General features: G+C 53.3%; 8 protein-coding genes across 9 annotated transcripts; 3 read left to right on the top strand and 5 right to left on the bottom strand.

Annotated features, from left to right (window-relative positions):
- Positions 1 to 390: 390 nt before the first annotated feature.
- Positions 391 to 837, top strand: LMH87_009225 (uncharacterized protein; the record flags this gene model as incomplete). Its single annotated transcript, XM_056202522.1, has 1 exon — positions 391 to 837. The coding sequence occupies one exon, from the start codon at positions 391 to 393 to the stop codon at positions 835 to 837; it is 447 nt and encodes a 148-aa protein (XP_056057078.1).
- A 144-nt stretch (positions 838 to 981) lies between these two features.
- LMH87_009224 (uncharacterized protein) lies at positions 982 to 2,229 on the bottom strand (the record flags this gene model as incomplete). Its single annotated transcript, XM_056202521.1, has 2 exons — positions 982 to 1,332; positions 1,429 to 2,229. 2 exons carry the CDS (start codon positions 2,227 to 2,229, stop codon positions 982 to 984), a joined length of 1,152 nt encoding a protein of 383 aa, XP_056057077.1.
- A 209-nt stretch (positions 2,230 to 2,438) lies between these two features.
- Positions 2,439 to 3,272, bottom strand: LMH87_009223 (uncharacterized protein; the record flags this gene model as incomplete). Its single annotated transcript, XM_056202520.1, has 1 exon — positions 2,439 to 3,272. One exon carries the CDS (start codon positions 3,270 to 3,272, stop codon positions 2,439 to 2,441), a length of 834 nt encoding a protein of 277 aa, XP_056057076.1.
- A 522-nt stretch (positions 3,273 to 3,794) lies between these two features.
- On the bottom strand, positions 3,795 to 4,362 carry LMH87_009222 (uncharacterized protein; the record flags this gene model as incomplete). Its single annotated transcript, XM_056202519.1, has 3 exons — positions 3,795 to 3,858; positions 3,920 to 4,125; positions 4,213 to 4,362. 3 exons carry the CDS (start codon positions 4,360 to 4,362, stop codon positions 3,795 to 3,797), a joined length of 420 nt encoding a protein of 139 aa, XP_056057075.1.
- Positions 4,363 to 4,858: 496 nt separating this feature from the next.
- On the top strand, positions 4,859 to 6,113 carry LMH87_009221 (uncharacterized protein; the record flags this gene model as incomplete). Its single annotated transcript, XM_056202518.1, has 2 exons — positions 4,859 to 5,262; positions 5,321 to 6,113. The coding sequence occupies 2 exons, from the start codon at positions 4,859 to 4,861 to the stop codon at positions 6,111 to 6,113; spliced, it is 1,197 nt and encodes a 398-aa protein (XP_056057074.1).
- A 587-nt stretch (positions 6,114 to 6,700) lies between these two features.
- On the bottom strand, positions 6,701 to 7,537 carry LMH87_009220 (uncharacterized protein; the record flags this gene model as incomplete). Its single annotated transcript, XM_056202516.1, has 1 exon — positions 6,701 to 7,537. One exon carries the CDS (start codon positions 7,535 to 7,537, stop codon positions 6,701 to 6,703), a length of 837 nt encoding a protein of 278 aa, XP_056057073.1.
- Positions 7,538 to 11,046: 3,509 nt separating this feature from the next.
- On the top strand, positions 11,047 to 11,971 carry LMH87_009219 (uncharacterized protein; the record flags this gene model as incomplete). Of its 2 annotated transcripts, none has more annotated exons than XM_056202514.1 (5): positions 11,047 to 11,088; positions 11,422 to 11,435; positions 11,581 to 11,692; positions 11,754 to 11,868; positions 11,931 to 11,971. In XM_056202514.1, 5 exons carry the CDS (start codon positions 11,047 to 11,049, stop codon positions 11,969 to 11,971), a joined length of 324 nt encoding a protein of 107 aa, XP_056057071.1. The 2 variants fall into 2 exon arrangements, with proteins under 2 accessions (XP_056057071.1, XP_056057072.1); XM_056202515.1 differs by having other exon boundaries at positions 11,581 to 11,713; positions 11,769 to 11,868.
- Positions 11,972 to 13,202: 1,231 nt separating this feature from the next.
- Positions 13,203 to 14,201, bottom strand: LMH87_009218 (uncharacterized protein; the record flags this gene model as incomplete). The annotated part of the gene is made up of 1 exon (XM_056202513.1): positions 13,203 to 14,201. The coding sequence occupies one exon, from the start codon at positions 14,199 to 14,201 to the stop codon at positions 13,203 to 13,205; it is 999 nt and encodes a 332-aa protein (XP_056057070.1).
- Positions 14,202 to 14,498: the final 297 nt, after the last annotated feature.

The following is a 14,498-nucleotide window of genomic DNA, read 5'->3' as shown; positions in this document are numbered from 1 at the left end:
CGTGAGACAGGACCCCTCACAGCCAACGACGGCCTCTGGCATGGAAATGTGCGCCCAGTCTGCGGCCCTCGAGACTCAAGGAACCACACACCTCCATCTCATCTGTACAGCCCAATCTGGCTCTGCATATGGCCGCGTGCGGTCACCTGGTTGGGCAGGACCATGCCGTCCTGTCTGACAGCCTCTCAGCCGTTGGCGCCGGCGAGGGGGGGGGGGGGTTTCCTGGCAGCCCAGCCGCGGGGCCAGCCGGCCGCCACAGCTCTGGTATAAAAGCAATTGCCCATCCACTGGAAGAAGACCTTTTTGCTTTCAATCTTTGAACACAGTTTCGTTTAATGACACAGTTTCGTTTAAAACTCTATTCTATATTTCCGATATTATACATTTAGGATGGACAAGGTCGACATCCTCACGGCATCCCGAGTGGAGCCCCTCTCCCAGCACCACCATGCCACGATTATGAGCCGGATGAACCCGACGCTCGCCTACGCCGTGCATTGTCAAAACATCATCGGCTCGCTCTCATCCTTGCTCTGCCGGCGTGCCTACTTCTTCGCCAGCGTCTCCCTCGCAAGTGCCTACTACGCCGCGCGGTTTCTAGCCTTCTATACCCTCTTGGCCACCAAGCTCGGCGCCTTGCACGGCAGCACCACTTCAGTCCGCGCCGCGGCCGCTGTCTGGGATATGAAGACGACCCGCATGCTGCGCGACAAGCTCTTTTACGAGTTTGCCCTTTTTATTCTCGGGGCAGGCAACGGCCTCTTCCTGCTCGTCCTTTGGCCCGGCTGGATCGTAATTGGCGGCACATCCTTTGTCCTTTGGCAGATGTGTGGCTGAAGCAACGACGGTACCGGAACGATTCCATCAACAGGAAAAGAAAGCAAAGCGACGTTGCCGAATAAGCGAGCCAGAAAAGAAACCCCCGAAAACGCCATATCCAGAACCGACAAAGAGTTTGGCTCTTCGCATGAAAATTGTCACTCACTTCGAATAAAAGAATGTATTGCCGCCACCATCTTTGCGGACCTGGTTCGTATAGTCCATCTCGGGGTCGAAATCTTGCCAAGTGCTGGCAGGATATATGTGCTTATTGCGCTCGTACCACCGACGATCGACCACCTTTGTCTCCATCGGATCTTCATCCGCGCCTTCAAGCGTGGCAATGTCTGGCAGGCCCTTGGCCGCCTTGACCTCGGCCGCAGTAATGAGACCTCCGGTCAACGGCTCCGGAGCAGCGGCAGGCTTTTCCGGCGGCTCGGCGCTGTAGTTAAACAGCCTCTTGCCACCAGGCCCGATACTCTTGTTTATGACGAAGTAATAAAAGTCATAGTGCTACAGAGATAGATTGCGCGGTTAGCCGAGAACAGATAAGATATGCGACACACAATGAATGAATGAATGAATGAATGAACGGGGAAAACCACATACATGAGGAATAATGACTGTGCCTCTGACAATCATCAAATCGTCCACACCGACGCGCGCCCAGGCTCGTGTCGCATTGGCCTGCTCGCCGACACCGAGCTCGGCGCCCACTTTGCGGCTCTTGTCGAGAAACACCCAAACAAAATCGCCTTTTTTCATGCGCACAGTACCACCCGGTGTGTTGGCACCATCGTAAAAGATGAACGGTATCGCAACCTCAGTCGCCTTGACCGCTTCCTGCATCGTCAAGAACTCGCGCCGCAGGGTCTCCCGCTCCGCCGCCTCCTTCCGCAAGGCTGACTTGGTGACGGACTTGGGAACCAGCCCGACCGACGCATTGGCCTTGATCTTGCCGCCCTTGACCTCGCCGGCCCCATGCTCTTCAGCTCTGAGGTTCTTGCTGCGCTCGGATCTGCCCGCCGTCGTCGCCTCGCTATCGTTGCCGTTTTCTTCTTCATCGTCGTTGTCGTCACCAAACGAGAGTAGCTTCTTGCCCGGCTTCTGCTTCCTCTTGGCCTTTTTCAGCGGCCGTGTTCTGGGCATCGCGGCAGCACTGCCTGAATCGCTGGCGGCATCTTCGCCTCCTGTGCTGTTGCCGGGCGTCCCCGTCTGCAAGCGGTCGATGGGTGTCGAGGGCCCCGTGGCGGTGTTGGCATCGCGCGCCTCGCGCTCCTGCTGTTCGAGGACCTCGGCGCGGCGCTTGCGAAAGTCGGAGAGCGCGACAAGGCCAACAGTATTTGTGGAGATGCGCTCCTGGGTCGTCTTGTTCTGCGGCGTGAACCGTGACGCTGTTGGGTCCGGCATTGCGGCCTTGAGTCGTGGTTGAGGATTCTACGATTTCGTGGCAGCGGACTTCTTGGTTCTATTGCTATTTCGAGTAGCCTATGTGGGGCGCCAGCATGTTGTGTACATCACACTACAAATGTCCATGGTATAAATCGCTGAAAGTTGTTATGAATTTTCTTCCGAGATAAAATGCTGTGTGTAGTAGCCTGATTTCATAATTGGCAAATCTATGGGAGCCTCCTGCCCTGGCGCGTAGCCTGGCCGACCTCTGAGTTCGTTGTGTCATCAGCATACCGCTTGTACGCAATAACATAGCGTTCATCAGCGCTCCAAGTGTCCGTCACACTCTTGCGCTCTGTGATTGCCTGGAACCATTTTCTCCATCGCCCCCATTCCTCATTCTCGCCTTGGACGGGAATCCCCACGCCGCCACTCTTGTAGTGATCAATCAGCCAGAGACGTTTGGCCCAGGGTGCTAGGCAGATGTCCACCATAGTCAGCTCTTTGCCGGCAAAGAAAGGACCGATTGGATCCATCTGTTCAGTGAGTGCGTGAATATACTTGTGAAGCTCTCTCCTGGCATCATCCAGCGTGAATGGCTTCTCGTCTGTGTGTTGCAACAGCTTGTAGAATGCGGGGATGATTTTGCTGCTAATATGGTCGATCCAGAGACGGGCACGCGCTCGGTCATACGGGTCCTTTGGCAACAAGCTTGGCCCGTATTTCGATTCGTCACTGTATTCCTCATCCAGGTACTCGCTGATGATGTTGCTCTCAAACAGAGGCTTCTGTTCTGTCCCTTGCGCGCCAGCCGGCACAGCAAGCGTGGGCACGAGGCCACGGGGGTTCATGGCCACGAATGAAGCCGCTTTTTTATATGGATTGATCTCAATGTATTGATAAGGAATCTTCTTTTCTTCGAGAACGATCCATGAGCGTTGGACGAAGGGACAGAACCAGCCGCCATAAAGCTTGAGCGGGTGGGTTTCAGCGTGCTGGGCAGCCAAGGCAGCCGCCGCTCCGGAGGCCTCTGGAGGCAGGGATGTATCAATGGTGGCCATATTGACGTAGGAAGTTGTATGAGTTGGTAGGTAGATGCCAAAGAAGAGTACTCGGCCGGGTGTCAATGGCTTTGAGCTTGGCGGGGTCTTCTCCGATGTTGCATGACGTGATGGCCCAGTTGGTGCTAATGCGTATTGGCATCAGACCGAAAATGGCCATACCGAACACTAGTTAACATTTTATTTGCTAAATCCTGTAATAGCGTGTGTATTAGGCTACTTTTTTAATATCGTATAGTTAAACTCCCGCTCAACGACGCAGCTGGCTGGCCAAGCGTAGTTTGGGTTCTTCCATCACCCGCTTGCGCACACCAAACCACTTTCCTCTCCAACAAAAAAGTCTAGCGATGTATTTCTTGTATTTGTTTATCTTGTTTTTCTTATCATATATAATCATGCTATTCTGGTCACTAGAAGCCGAGGATCGTGGCAAGCCGTGCGCGGATCTTTCAGCTGATTTGTCGTTTCTCGTTTTATAGCGCCGCTATCCATTCATTGTCTTTGTTCTTATCGCACTCTCGATCATGAGTAGGTAGATCCCTCGGGAGGCTGGGGAATCTTCTTGTTGTTGGGAGCAGCCATATACCTAGATAATATTAGCTTTTGCGGCAGGAGCTTAACCACAGCGTGGTGCAGGCCTCGCATACCTTCTCAGTTCTATCAAGATGGTCTCCATGGTGTTTTCGCGTTTCCATTGTGCAAGGCATGGCAGCATCGAGGGGTCGACAACACCGTTCTTGGGATCAACGCAGGGCAGATTGACCTGGCTAACAAATTGAATCTTGGGCGGGACATCGGGGTACGTATCGCCGCAGTGCATCTTGAGACTGTAGATTCGGTTCTCGTGGACAGACTCGAAAGCGGTTAGCACTGACAATTCTTTGATTCGACGGCACCTGTCGCAAAGCAAACAGGCGGCCGATGCCGGCGCAAAACATACATGGGGAGGTCCCAGGATGGTTCCGTTCCAGTTACTCATGAGCAAGTCATCACTATCCTCCAAGCCATAACTGCAAGCCTCCGCACCGAGACCTTTTTCACCCTTCTCGAGCTCCTCCAGCAGCCGGAAATTGCGAGGAACCTTGGCCATGATGGTCTGTGACTGTAAGATCCTGTGTCGTGTTTGCCCTTGTTCTCGAGTTCAAAAATCAATAGCGGGGATCCGGCAAGAGTTGTCTGACGTTCACGATGATATTGTATGTCGCAAAGGTCGAGGCAATACTTTTGGAGGAGCGGCGCGGGGTGTAGCCGTCTGATAGCGGTGCGTGCCGCGGGGCAGCAGACCAGCGTTGAAAGCCCCGGAATTTATGGGGAGCTTCGCCCAGCTCTGGTACGGGCGCACCCACGGTACCTAAGGTGGTAACAAGGCAGGAAGGCACAGCGCCCGGATAATCGTCGGGCGAAGCCGGCTTACCAACTTAGCAACAGGAAAGCTCGCAAACTGGCCGCATTCACGGCAGCCTCGAACCGTCCCATTACGATCCTATTCAGTTTTCTGCCACGACTCTCGACGAGCCGGATGAGAGGGCAGTAAACAGATAATCTCGATCGAAACTCTCAGTGAGAGCTCAAAATCACCACCGAGAATGCAGTCCGCCTTGGTACGGGCGTCCCTACGGGGACCCCTGGAGCAGCTTCAGCATTCCCGGCAGCTGACGACTTCTGCTCGCAGTCTGCTGGCCTCGAGCTTTGGTGGCAGCGGCGGGCCTCTACCCTCGTATTTCCAAAAATCCCGTCTTCCGGCCAACACGGTTGTGCGCTTTGTGCCCCAGCAGACGGCCTGGATCGTCGAGCGCATGGGCAAGTTCAACCGCATCCTCGATCCCGGCCTGGCGGTTCTCATGCCATTCATCGACCGTATCGCCTACGTAAAGAACCTCAAGGAAGTCGCCATCGAGATCCCTAGTCAAAGTGCCATTACTGCCGACAACGTGACGCTTGAATTGGACGGTGTCCTGTTCACTCGAGTGTTTGACGCCTATAAAGCCAGGTACGCTACGCAGCAAATGGCGAGAAATCGCAACGAGCTAACCGCGCAACCTATGTAGCTACGGTGTTGAAGATGCCGAGTATGCAATCTCCCAGCTCGCCCAGACCACAATGCGATCCGAAATCGGCCAGCTGACGCTCGACCACGTGCTCAAGGAGCGCGCCGCCCTCAACACCAACATCACTGCCGCCATCAACGACGCCGCCGAGGCTTGGGGTGTGACCTGCCTGCGCTACGAAATCCGCGACATTCACGCCCCCGATGCCGTCGTCGAGGCCATGCACCGCCAAGTCACGGCCGAGCGCTCGAAGCGCGCCGAAATTCTCGACTCAGAAGGTCAGCGCCAAAGCGCCATCAACATTGCCGAGGGTCGCAAGCAGAGTGTTATTCTAGCCTCGGAGGCCATGCGCGCCGAGCGCATCAACGAAGCCGATGGTGAGGCCGAGGCCATTCGGCTCAAGGCACGCGCCACGGCCGAAGGCATCGATGCCGTATCCCATAGTATTTTGGAGGGCGCCGAGGGTGCCCAGGGTGCCATTAGCTTGACAGTGGCTGAGAAGTATGTCGACGCTTTTGCCAAGCTCGCCAAGGAGAGCACCGCGGTCGTGGTGCCCGGCAACGTCGGCGATATTTCCGGCATGATTGCCACGGGGCTTAGTGTCTACGGGAAGGTCGGCCAGGCGCAGGCGAAAACTATGGCAAAGCAGATTGTGCAGCCTCACGAGTCTAAAGGCTCGAACAGCAGTACAGCGGCCGAGGAACTTTCGGATGAGCAGGCCGCCAAGAATCGCAAGGCAGCCATGAAGGAGAAGGTGCTGGAGGGTTTCAATGAGACAGCCGCTAAGAGATAAGCAAAGCTGGTAAGCTAATGGGACTCCCAGAGACCTCGTAAGCCTCACGACAACTACTTGCACGAACCTTTGTATAGTATTGTGGAACAACGACGGCCTTGTCTTCGAATCCTACATCTCATATATCCAGTAAAAACCTGGGATGATGGCAGGCGTTTGTATTATTTATGTTTTCTGTTTCATTTTTTTTGTTCTATTAGCAAAACGCGGGGCAAGCGTGAGTGGATCAGGTCAAGATTTTGATGCTTCTCGTCTCATTGTTGTACAGTTAGCGACAACAAGGGAAGGGAGACGGCTGTACATGGTGGGACAAGAACAGCAACCTTTCTCAACTTTTCTCCAATATGACGAAAGCTAAGCTCTCGAGCTTCATTTACACAGAGAAAAAGGACATGAAATAAAAACTTGCTTCATATTGCTACAACAAGTGGGGGTTTTTCCGCCTCCTGACTAAACAATATATAATCTGGTATCTTGCTGCATAAAACGAAGCGTCGCTGTGCTTGGAATATGAACGCATCTTCGTTTGGAACGGCTGGATGGGTTTGCGCTTGGTATGAAGGAATTGTGGCCGTGACCGTGTCGTTTTATATGGCGTACGCTGCCGCCGCGAAGAGTCCTGCCAAGATGGCCGGCGCCTTGAGCGTCGCACCCGAACCGCCCCTGTCGGAGCTGGTTGCGCTGCTGCCCGCGCTCGTTGTTGGTTTTGGCTTGCCCGTTGGAGAGGCGCGCGATGACGCCTCGCCCGTCGTCGTGATAGGTGAGAGACTGTACACGCCGCTGCTGACCTCGGCGGCAGACGACGTTATACTCGCGCCGACGGCGGTATCCGACTGCGTCTTAAGCGACGAGGCAGCTGCAGTCGAGCCGCTGGTGTCTGATATGATGACAACTCCTCCCGACGTCGGTGTCTGGCTAGACCCGGATCCAGAGCCGCGGTCGCTGCTGGGGCCGAGCTCGCTCTGCTGGCGGCCGCAGACCCCCGAGGCTAGACAGACGGTGTCGGAGTCGCACGACGAGCCGTCACCGAAGTCGCAGCACACGCGATCTTTGGGGATGCAGCCAATGTCGCACATCTTGGTCGTCGCCGTGCAGCCCTTGGGCGGGCCGGAGCACGTCTGACCCTGGCGGCAGCAACCTTGGCTATAGCAGCTGTAGCCCGCCTGGCAGGCCTGGCCCTGGCCGACGTGGCAGCACTCGAAGGACTGGTCAATGCACTCGGCGTCGCAGGCGACTTGGCCGGCAAGGCACTTGTCGCCGGCGCTGCCCTTTTGCCGAGTCGTGAGAAGCCTGTCGCTGTTGTGGCCAAGGATGTGGAAAAAGACGCCTGTGCCGATGGTGGCTGCTTCGGCGGCGGCGTCGGCGGCGCAGGCTGCACATGCGGCGAGGCCGACAATGGCCAGTGTTGAATAATTGCGAACCATTGCAGGAGTATAACTTCGAGCTGTAGTAGCGAAGCAAAACAGCGGCGCTGAATGCACGTCGTTTATTTATTTCCGTGCCAGGCTCTGGCGTTGTACAGTTTGTGGCTTTCGAATGGGTGTCATGAAAGGTGCTGATCAGGCTGCGGATGAGAAGCGTATCGCCAATTCCACTATACGTAGGCGGGTCGCCAAGATTGAATTTATTGAACAGACAAAGACCACACATGCAAGCAAGGTAATTGTGTACCAGCAACCGCCAAGTCGACGGTGCAGCTGGCTTATCACAGCGTGTGGCAGCCGACGGAGGACCCTTTGTCGAAACCGATGATCAACGAAGTAGCCCAAAGAAGAAAGAGGAAAGCAGAACCCCAGTCTCCGATCAGCAATCAGGTGCAGAAGAAACAAAAAAAAAGCGAGCGCGAATAGCTCCTTACCAGTAATTCCATGCCAACAATGTTCTTGTTCTAATGCATCCACACACACCAATCAATGCTACAGCGCAAGCTGGCAGCTTCCTAATTGCTCGATAGTGGCCATGTCAAAACCCAGGGTGTGTGGCAGCTGCTGCAACCCAACCGGAAATGATGGGCTCGCGTGCAATGGCCATTGAAGTGTGCCAAGCGAAAAAAGAGCGTCGAGTGTGTTTATTTTTAGGATTCAACAGCGGGGAAACACCCCGAAAACGAACAAGGGCCATCGGAGTGCGTGGGTGGGAGGAGAAGTAGTTATCCATGGCCCGGCGCTGCTGCGCAGACTGGGTGACTGACAAGCTGGCTGGTTTGACGGGTGGGAAGACGAAACAGACAGGGGGGGGGGGGGAGGACGACAGAACAAAAGCACACCATGCAATGACACGAAAAAGCGTAAGCGCTGAGAGGGGAGGGGGGTTAGGAGAGGATGTCTTGACCCTTGAGTGGTTGACCTTGGGGCGCACAAATTAAAGACGCTCTCCACTGCCGCTACTGCGTCTTGGCTTGCACCAGCGGAAAGCTGATGATGAACGCGTCGAATGCGTCGAGAACGCCAAGCTTGAAGCTAATAAAGCCCGTGGCCGGCTGAGACGAAGTCGACAAGCCGACAAAGAGCGCCTCAGGTCTCTGCGTATGAAATCCTGCACTAGCCGTTGGCCCATTGCCACCCATTTATCAATTAAATAGCCTGGGCTGTCAGACTCAGGAATGGTAGCGGGTGCTTTCCTCTGCTGGCCAACTCTGACGTTTAAGCATCCCCAAAGAGAAAGTGACCGTCGTCCGTTGGCTTGTGCGGGCAGGGCCGGCGGGATGGCGCTGGCGAACTCCAAGACAAGCTGGCTGGTCGGTAATTAATCGAAAATGTGTCCGTACGACTGGGCTCGACGCAAGCCTCTTGCAATTTGGGGCTTGTTCCCTTTGGCAGATCTTGTTATTCCCCTTGCGGCGGTGTGTGGCGCCGAGTCCGATCAGCCGCAGAAACGTGCCCACGACCATCAATTTAGATACGAGAGGGAGAATCAAAAGTAGCCCCAATACGCTCTATGCCGTCAAGAAGTGGAGGTTCTAGATAGAAATGTGCATGAAGTGGTACGCGGGAACACCATCCCTCAAAACCGCCCTACCCTACATCGAAAGATTACAAATAAGCTCGTCAGCTATTCCATCCAGTCCCTTACAGGAAGTAATGAGGTCCAGGTGCTCTTTGAAGCTATCCTACCGATAAAATCTAAGCTAACTTTGGGTACCGATCAAACAAAGCAATAATTCTTGTCATCTATTAATCGTACTGTCGTCTGCATGTACCCTCCCGTAACATTTGGAGCACATGTCTCAAAAGAAGCCAATCTTCTAGATTGGGCGTAAGAAATCACATCGATGAGTGACGATTCCTTTCTTTTTGACAAGCTCACCCATCATTCCTGTATCCGCGTCGAGAGTGGTTGTGCAGTTGCCCCGCTGTCTGGGTCAGCGCGGCGCCTGTTCTCTCCTGCGCTCGACGCCACGGCTGGTGCAAAGTCATTGTGCTTTTCTGTTGTTATAGCGGTAGAAAAGTCACCCCTTTCACTTGCCGCTTTAAACGGCCGGGAGCAGGCGCTAGACATGCTGTGCTCAGTGAGACTGCCTGTTCCTAGCCAGAGTTGGCCGGAGCCCTGTACGAGAGTATAACTATACTAGTACTATCTACACGCCCTAATAGCCTTTTGCCTACCCGATCCGCTAACGCATACGATGGGGACGGAATAGGCACTTGCAATCTTAAATAGAGCCGCCGTGTACTTATTTGAATCCCTGTCGGAAACTTCCATTCATCTCTTGAAGGCGACGCGTTTCGGGTGGCCTAGCTTGCGCACTTGGCGAAAAAGGCCCCGTTTTGAGGTCGAAAAGACTATCAGTAGGGGTGAACCTGCGGTGTTGGTGCAAATACCGGAAGGGGCCCCCGTTTCCCGTGCGAATTCTTGAGTAGGGAAAAAGAAAACCACAGAGCTCTCCAAAGGTTCGAGCACAACATGCGGGTCGAAATGCTTCGTATGGGAAGAGACACAGTAATCTCTCAGTTTATACATAGGCCACATCGTGCCAGTCGTGCATCAGCTGGGGGGCTGCCCGCCTGGGCCCACCAAACTTTGGATGCTTGTTGCAAGTCGCTGTCTTCTCGGACAGCATGGATCATCTGCTGCATCCGCTCGGCTGAGTACTCCAAGACTGGTATGGTCAAGTCATCTGGCAAAGGATCGTGGCTGTTGTCTTTGTCGTAGTCGAGGGGCCCCAGCATCAACACCGTGTACTTAGGATGCGCACAACTCATCTGCAGAATCGGTTCTTTGCGTTCGTTCACAAGCCAGACAGAAACAGTCTTCCGCTGCCGAGATGTACTGTCGTCCTGGGTCTTATCTGCCAGCATCTTATGGGCGTCGAGAAAGCCTGGGCAGTAACAGCAAATATATTCGATTGCAAGCAATTCCCCGGGCGTAGCATCGAGCACATCATTGTCATACCAGTCTGCAGAATGTTTAACTGCTAGTGCGGTTGCTATGCTAGATTTTGCTTGCATTGTGGGCTGCTCAGACTTCTGCGAAAATCCTCGTTTGGTAGTACGAAGAAGAAGAAGAAGTAAAAGACTTGCAAAAGTCTGCCCTTGTAATAGAAATCTACTGTCTATGTATTCTGATCCTGGTCTTTAATACTTTTCCCCTCAGCTCAGCTGTTACATCATCGAGTTCAGCTCGAATGAGCCTGAAGACAACGCCACTTTAGGAGGCATGTTACAGTGCTATCTTATTATGCTCTATTAGCTCGGTCCCAACAATAATTTGCCCTACAACTAACGGCTATGCGGCACACTGCATACACCGGATCAAGTGAGTTAGGGGGCCTTATGTGTGATCCTTCATGCGCCCGCAAACATGCACGCAATAGTGCTACCCCACCATGCTCTGTCGGCTCAGACTTATTGAGCGGGCTTTCGCTTGCTGACATCGTTGCCTCGCCAGAACCCTGATGTGTATCGGTAGCTTAGTCTCTATGTAAGTCGTCACCATGCTCTGTCGGCTCGGCCCTATTGGGCGGGCCTTCGCTGTGGTAGGACTTCCTTCTTAAGTACCTGTCTATCTCTCTATTGAATTCCTTAGATCACCACTGGCTCACCGTGATCCACGGTATTCTAGTCACCTGACTTCGCGTCCTAATTAGGCGACGTGCAGGCGCCCATCGAGCCGCACCTTTAGGCCGCCTCAAGCTGCCTTGTGTCACTTTCCTGCATACGTAACATCATGCTACTGCAATCCTTCGGGAATTCTAGACCGTCCGGAAGGAGGGTAATCCTAATTCCCTCGCCTTTAGGTCCCGCTGTTGGGTCTATAAAAACGAGAGGGATTCTCCCCTTATTCCCAACCTCACACTAAGCTGTGTTAGTCCACACTTAATCAGTATGCACTTCCAAATTATAGCCTTTCTTACCTTTGTGGCTGTTGTGATAGCTGGCAGATTGTGTACTGGGACGAAAGATAACGTCGAGATTCCCGACCATATGACCAACTTAGCTAACCCACTCTTTGTCAATACTAATATTAGAGAGACTTTTTTAAAGTACTCTACTAATGTTGGTGATGCTACTGAGGAAGAGATGAATGCTCTGGAATTCACCTCTTCCTATACTCTGGACGACTTAGGAAATATATGGCTCGTTAGTGAAGAATTACAGCTGGTAGTCTAAATCACTAAAGCCTATATGGACCAATTCTCAGGTGATCTTCCTACAGACATCGTCGGTGACGAGCACTACGTCTTTAACGCCACGTATTTCGACGAGCGCCTTAAGCAAATTCGTACGGACCCTGAACTTCTTCGGCAAGCGCATACGTGGGTGATCGATGAAAAATATCGTTTACTGGATCCCTCGCTTAGAGCTAAACGCGAGTTAGAGGCGAGAACCTATATACGAAGCGGACCTAGCAGATGCTAATCTTAGCGCACCTATATCGCGTGGGAATCTTGGTGTAATAAGTGCTATGGTTTCTAATGTAATTAGTTCTACGCTGGTATTATCGACGCTTGTTAGGGCTGGGATCAACCTATGACGTTCGTGGAAGCACGAAAGCCGTGTAGAGTATAGGAGGTTTTTAACAACGACGAGGATTGTAAACGTTAATTTTAAGGTTTTAAACCTGTTTCAGGCTAAAGGTACGATTTAACATCGTCATTCTGTAAACTTAGTATGTTAATAGCAGAGATGAACTTGGGTCCCTCTATACAACACCAGCAGTAGAGTGATAGACCGTGGCCACTCATCCACGGAGATCAAGCCGACTCTACCAGTATGTAACAGTCGCTCCGCCTTGTCATTAAAACTAACTTGGGGGCACTAGCCGCGGAAAAGGAGATTACTTGCCAGTCCGTCCTGTTTTGCGGTGAGGCGATTTACGGTAAGGCGAGCGCTTTTTGGGCAAGGTAGAGGCTCTGTAATTAGGCACAGTGAAGATCATTGACACAAGGTAGACCCTACCCTCTTCCACACCAATCTTCCAAGTTTCATGTGCTGCGTGCTCCGTATGCTATTTTTGTTTCGGTGGTAGGCCATTATAAAAAAGATCAGGGACTGGCGACTTTGGATGAAAGTATCTATCGGTACCTGCGAGCCGCCAAAGCTACATGGTGGCTGGCCCGACGGTTCCATGGTCCTGCCACAACTGTGAGCCGCCCCACGGCTTGCTGAGGGCGTTATGGTCCGGGTTCCCTGCAAGTGCATAGCTGCCCATGCTGTGGCTGCATAATTGAGATATGAGAGCTGCTTAGCGGAGGGGCGTTGTCTTTCTTTGTTTTCGGCAGCATTGGGTCACTGAATGGCATGACTGGCAAACTGGTTTCGCGCCGTGGCAATCCGAGTCCCGCAATCAAAATTCTGCAGCCGGTGAGCAAGGTGAAGACCCCAAATCTGAGACACAATGACCTCATTTAACTCCGCCCCGAATCTGAGTCCGATATTCTTTGTTTTTTCCGAATATTGTGGGCGCGTCAGTGTTGAAGAGTGGAGTATGTAGTTCACCAGGGTAGGAACAAACGGAAGCCATCACCACTTTGGTGTAAGTGCGACGAAGTGTATATAAGCACCACCAAAAAAAAAAGAAAAATTCAAGGGCAACTTCTCTACATGGATACTCTCGATATCAAGACACAAACTAGTTTCAACACCATGTTCAAAGCTCAAAGTCCTTATGCAGCATGGTACCCACCAAAACCTCACACGCCAATGTCACCCTCAGCTTACAACCTTGATAGCCTGTCACGCCCACCACAACTTCTTTCCCACGACCGCCATCGCCCTCCAGCCTCTTGACGCTCCCACGCCAAAACCAGACCAGCCTGCCATTGTCTTTCTCATCTCGACTCTCTATCACGCACGACACCCACGGCGTCTTTCCCTTCCACACCGGCAGCGCTTCGTTCTCGTATCCCATCACTACGCCGACCATCCACAGCCCGCCGTCACCCTCCAAAGGCGTCCTATTCTCGCCCAAGCTCTCCACCACAAGCGTAAGAAGCGGAAATCTCGCCACCTGCCGAAGCAGTGTCTGTCCATATGGCGGATTCCGACTCATCAGGCGCTCAATGTGGTAGCACTCGAGGCCCGCCAGACGCCGGACCGTCCGCACGCCTGCCTCGCCGAGTTTCTTGAGCCTCGCCGTCCCGATGCCATCGATTTGAAGCAGCTCCATGCCGCTGCCGCTGCCGCCGCTGCCCTCCCAGACCCTGGCGTGCAGGCTGCGGAGCACGTCGAGGCCCACGCTGACCCCGCGGCCGTCGCCGCGGTGGCCGAGCACGTCAATGATGCAGCGCAGGACTTGGTCAAAGACAAGATATATACGCATTAGGTCCCCGTGGAGCTCTTTGCGGGTGGCCTGCGTGATCTTGGTCGGCCACGGCTGCCCAGATAGATCGATCTGGACGAGAAGAGACGCCTTGTGCCACGGCTCCGTCACCGGCTCGCGAATCGGATACGGAATGCATGTGTGCTCGTTGATGTGTCTCAGCCAATTTCGCTCGGCGGGTCGTATTGTAAAGGTTTGAAGCTCTATCGCTGTGCAAGAGGTCTGGAAGATGGTACTTCGCTCAGGCTGCGTGCCAATCTTGCAGATGTTTGCAAACGTGGGCGGCGCAAGGTGGTAGCGCTTTCGAATCTCGTCAAGAGCGTCCATGGAAAATCTTTCCGGCGTATCCAGCTCTTAAATACACAATTAGGTGTGTTTCAATCCGTACGACGGAAGAATCGGGGATGGCAATCCCACAAAAAAGTGTGCTAACTACGAGCTCCTTCTACAAACGCTGCCAGCTGGCAGCGGCCAGGCAGCACACAACCACGACACCTGGACGCATTTACGACACCATGGCCCAGTCTTGTACAACGAAGCGATCAGCAATGATTGTTGTCTAGGAAATACATAAAGCAATAAAAAGGTAAAGTAGGCCAATCGAGAGAACTAGTTGCAGCCGCA

The sequence above is a fragment of the Akanthomyces muscarius genome (genome assembly GCF_028009165.1).
Source record: "Akanthomyces muscarius strain Ve6 chromosome Unknown contig_18, whole genome shotgun sequence".
In the NCBI taxonomy this organism is placed as follows: domain Eukaryota; kingdom Fungi; phylum Ascomycota; class Sordariomycetes; order Hypocreales; family Cordycipitaceae; genus Akanthomyces; species Akanthomyces muscarius.
Note: the sequence above shows the minus strand (reverse complement) of the source record. Positions and strands in the feature narration are given on the sequence as shown.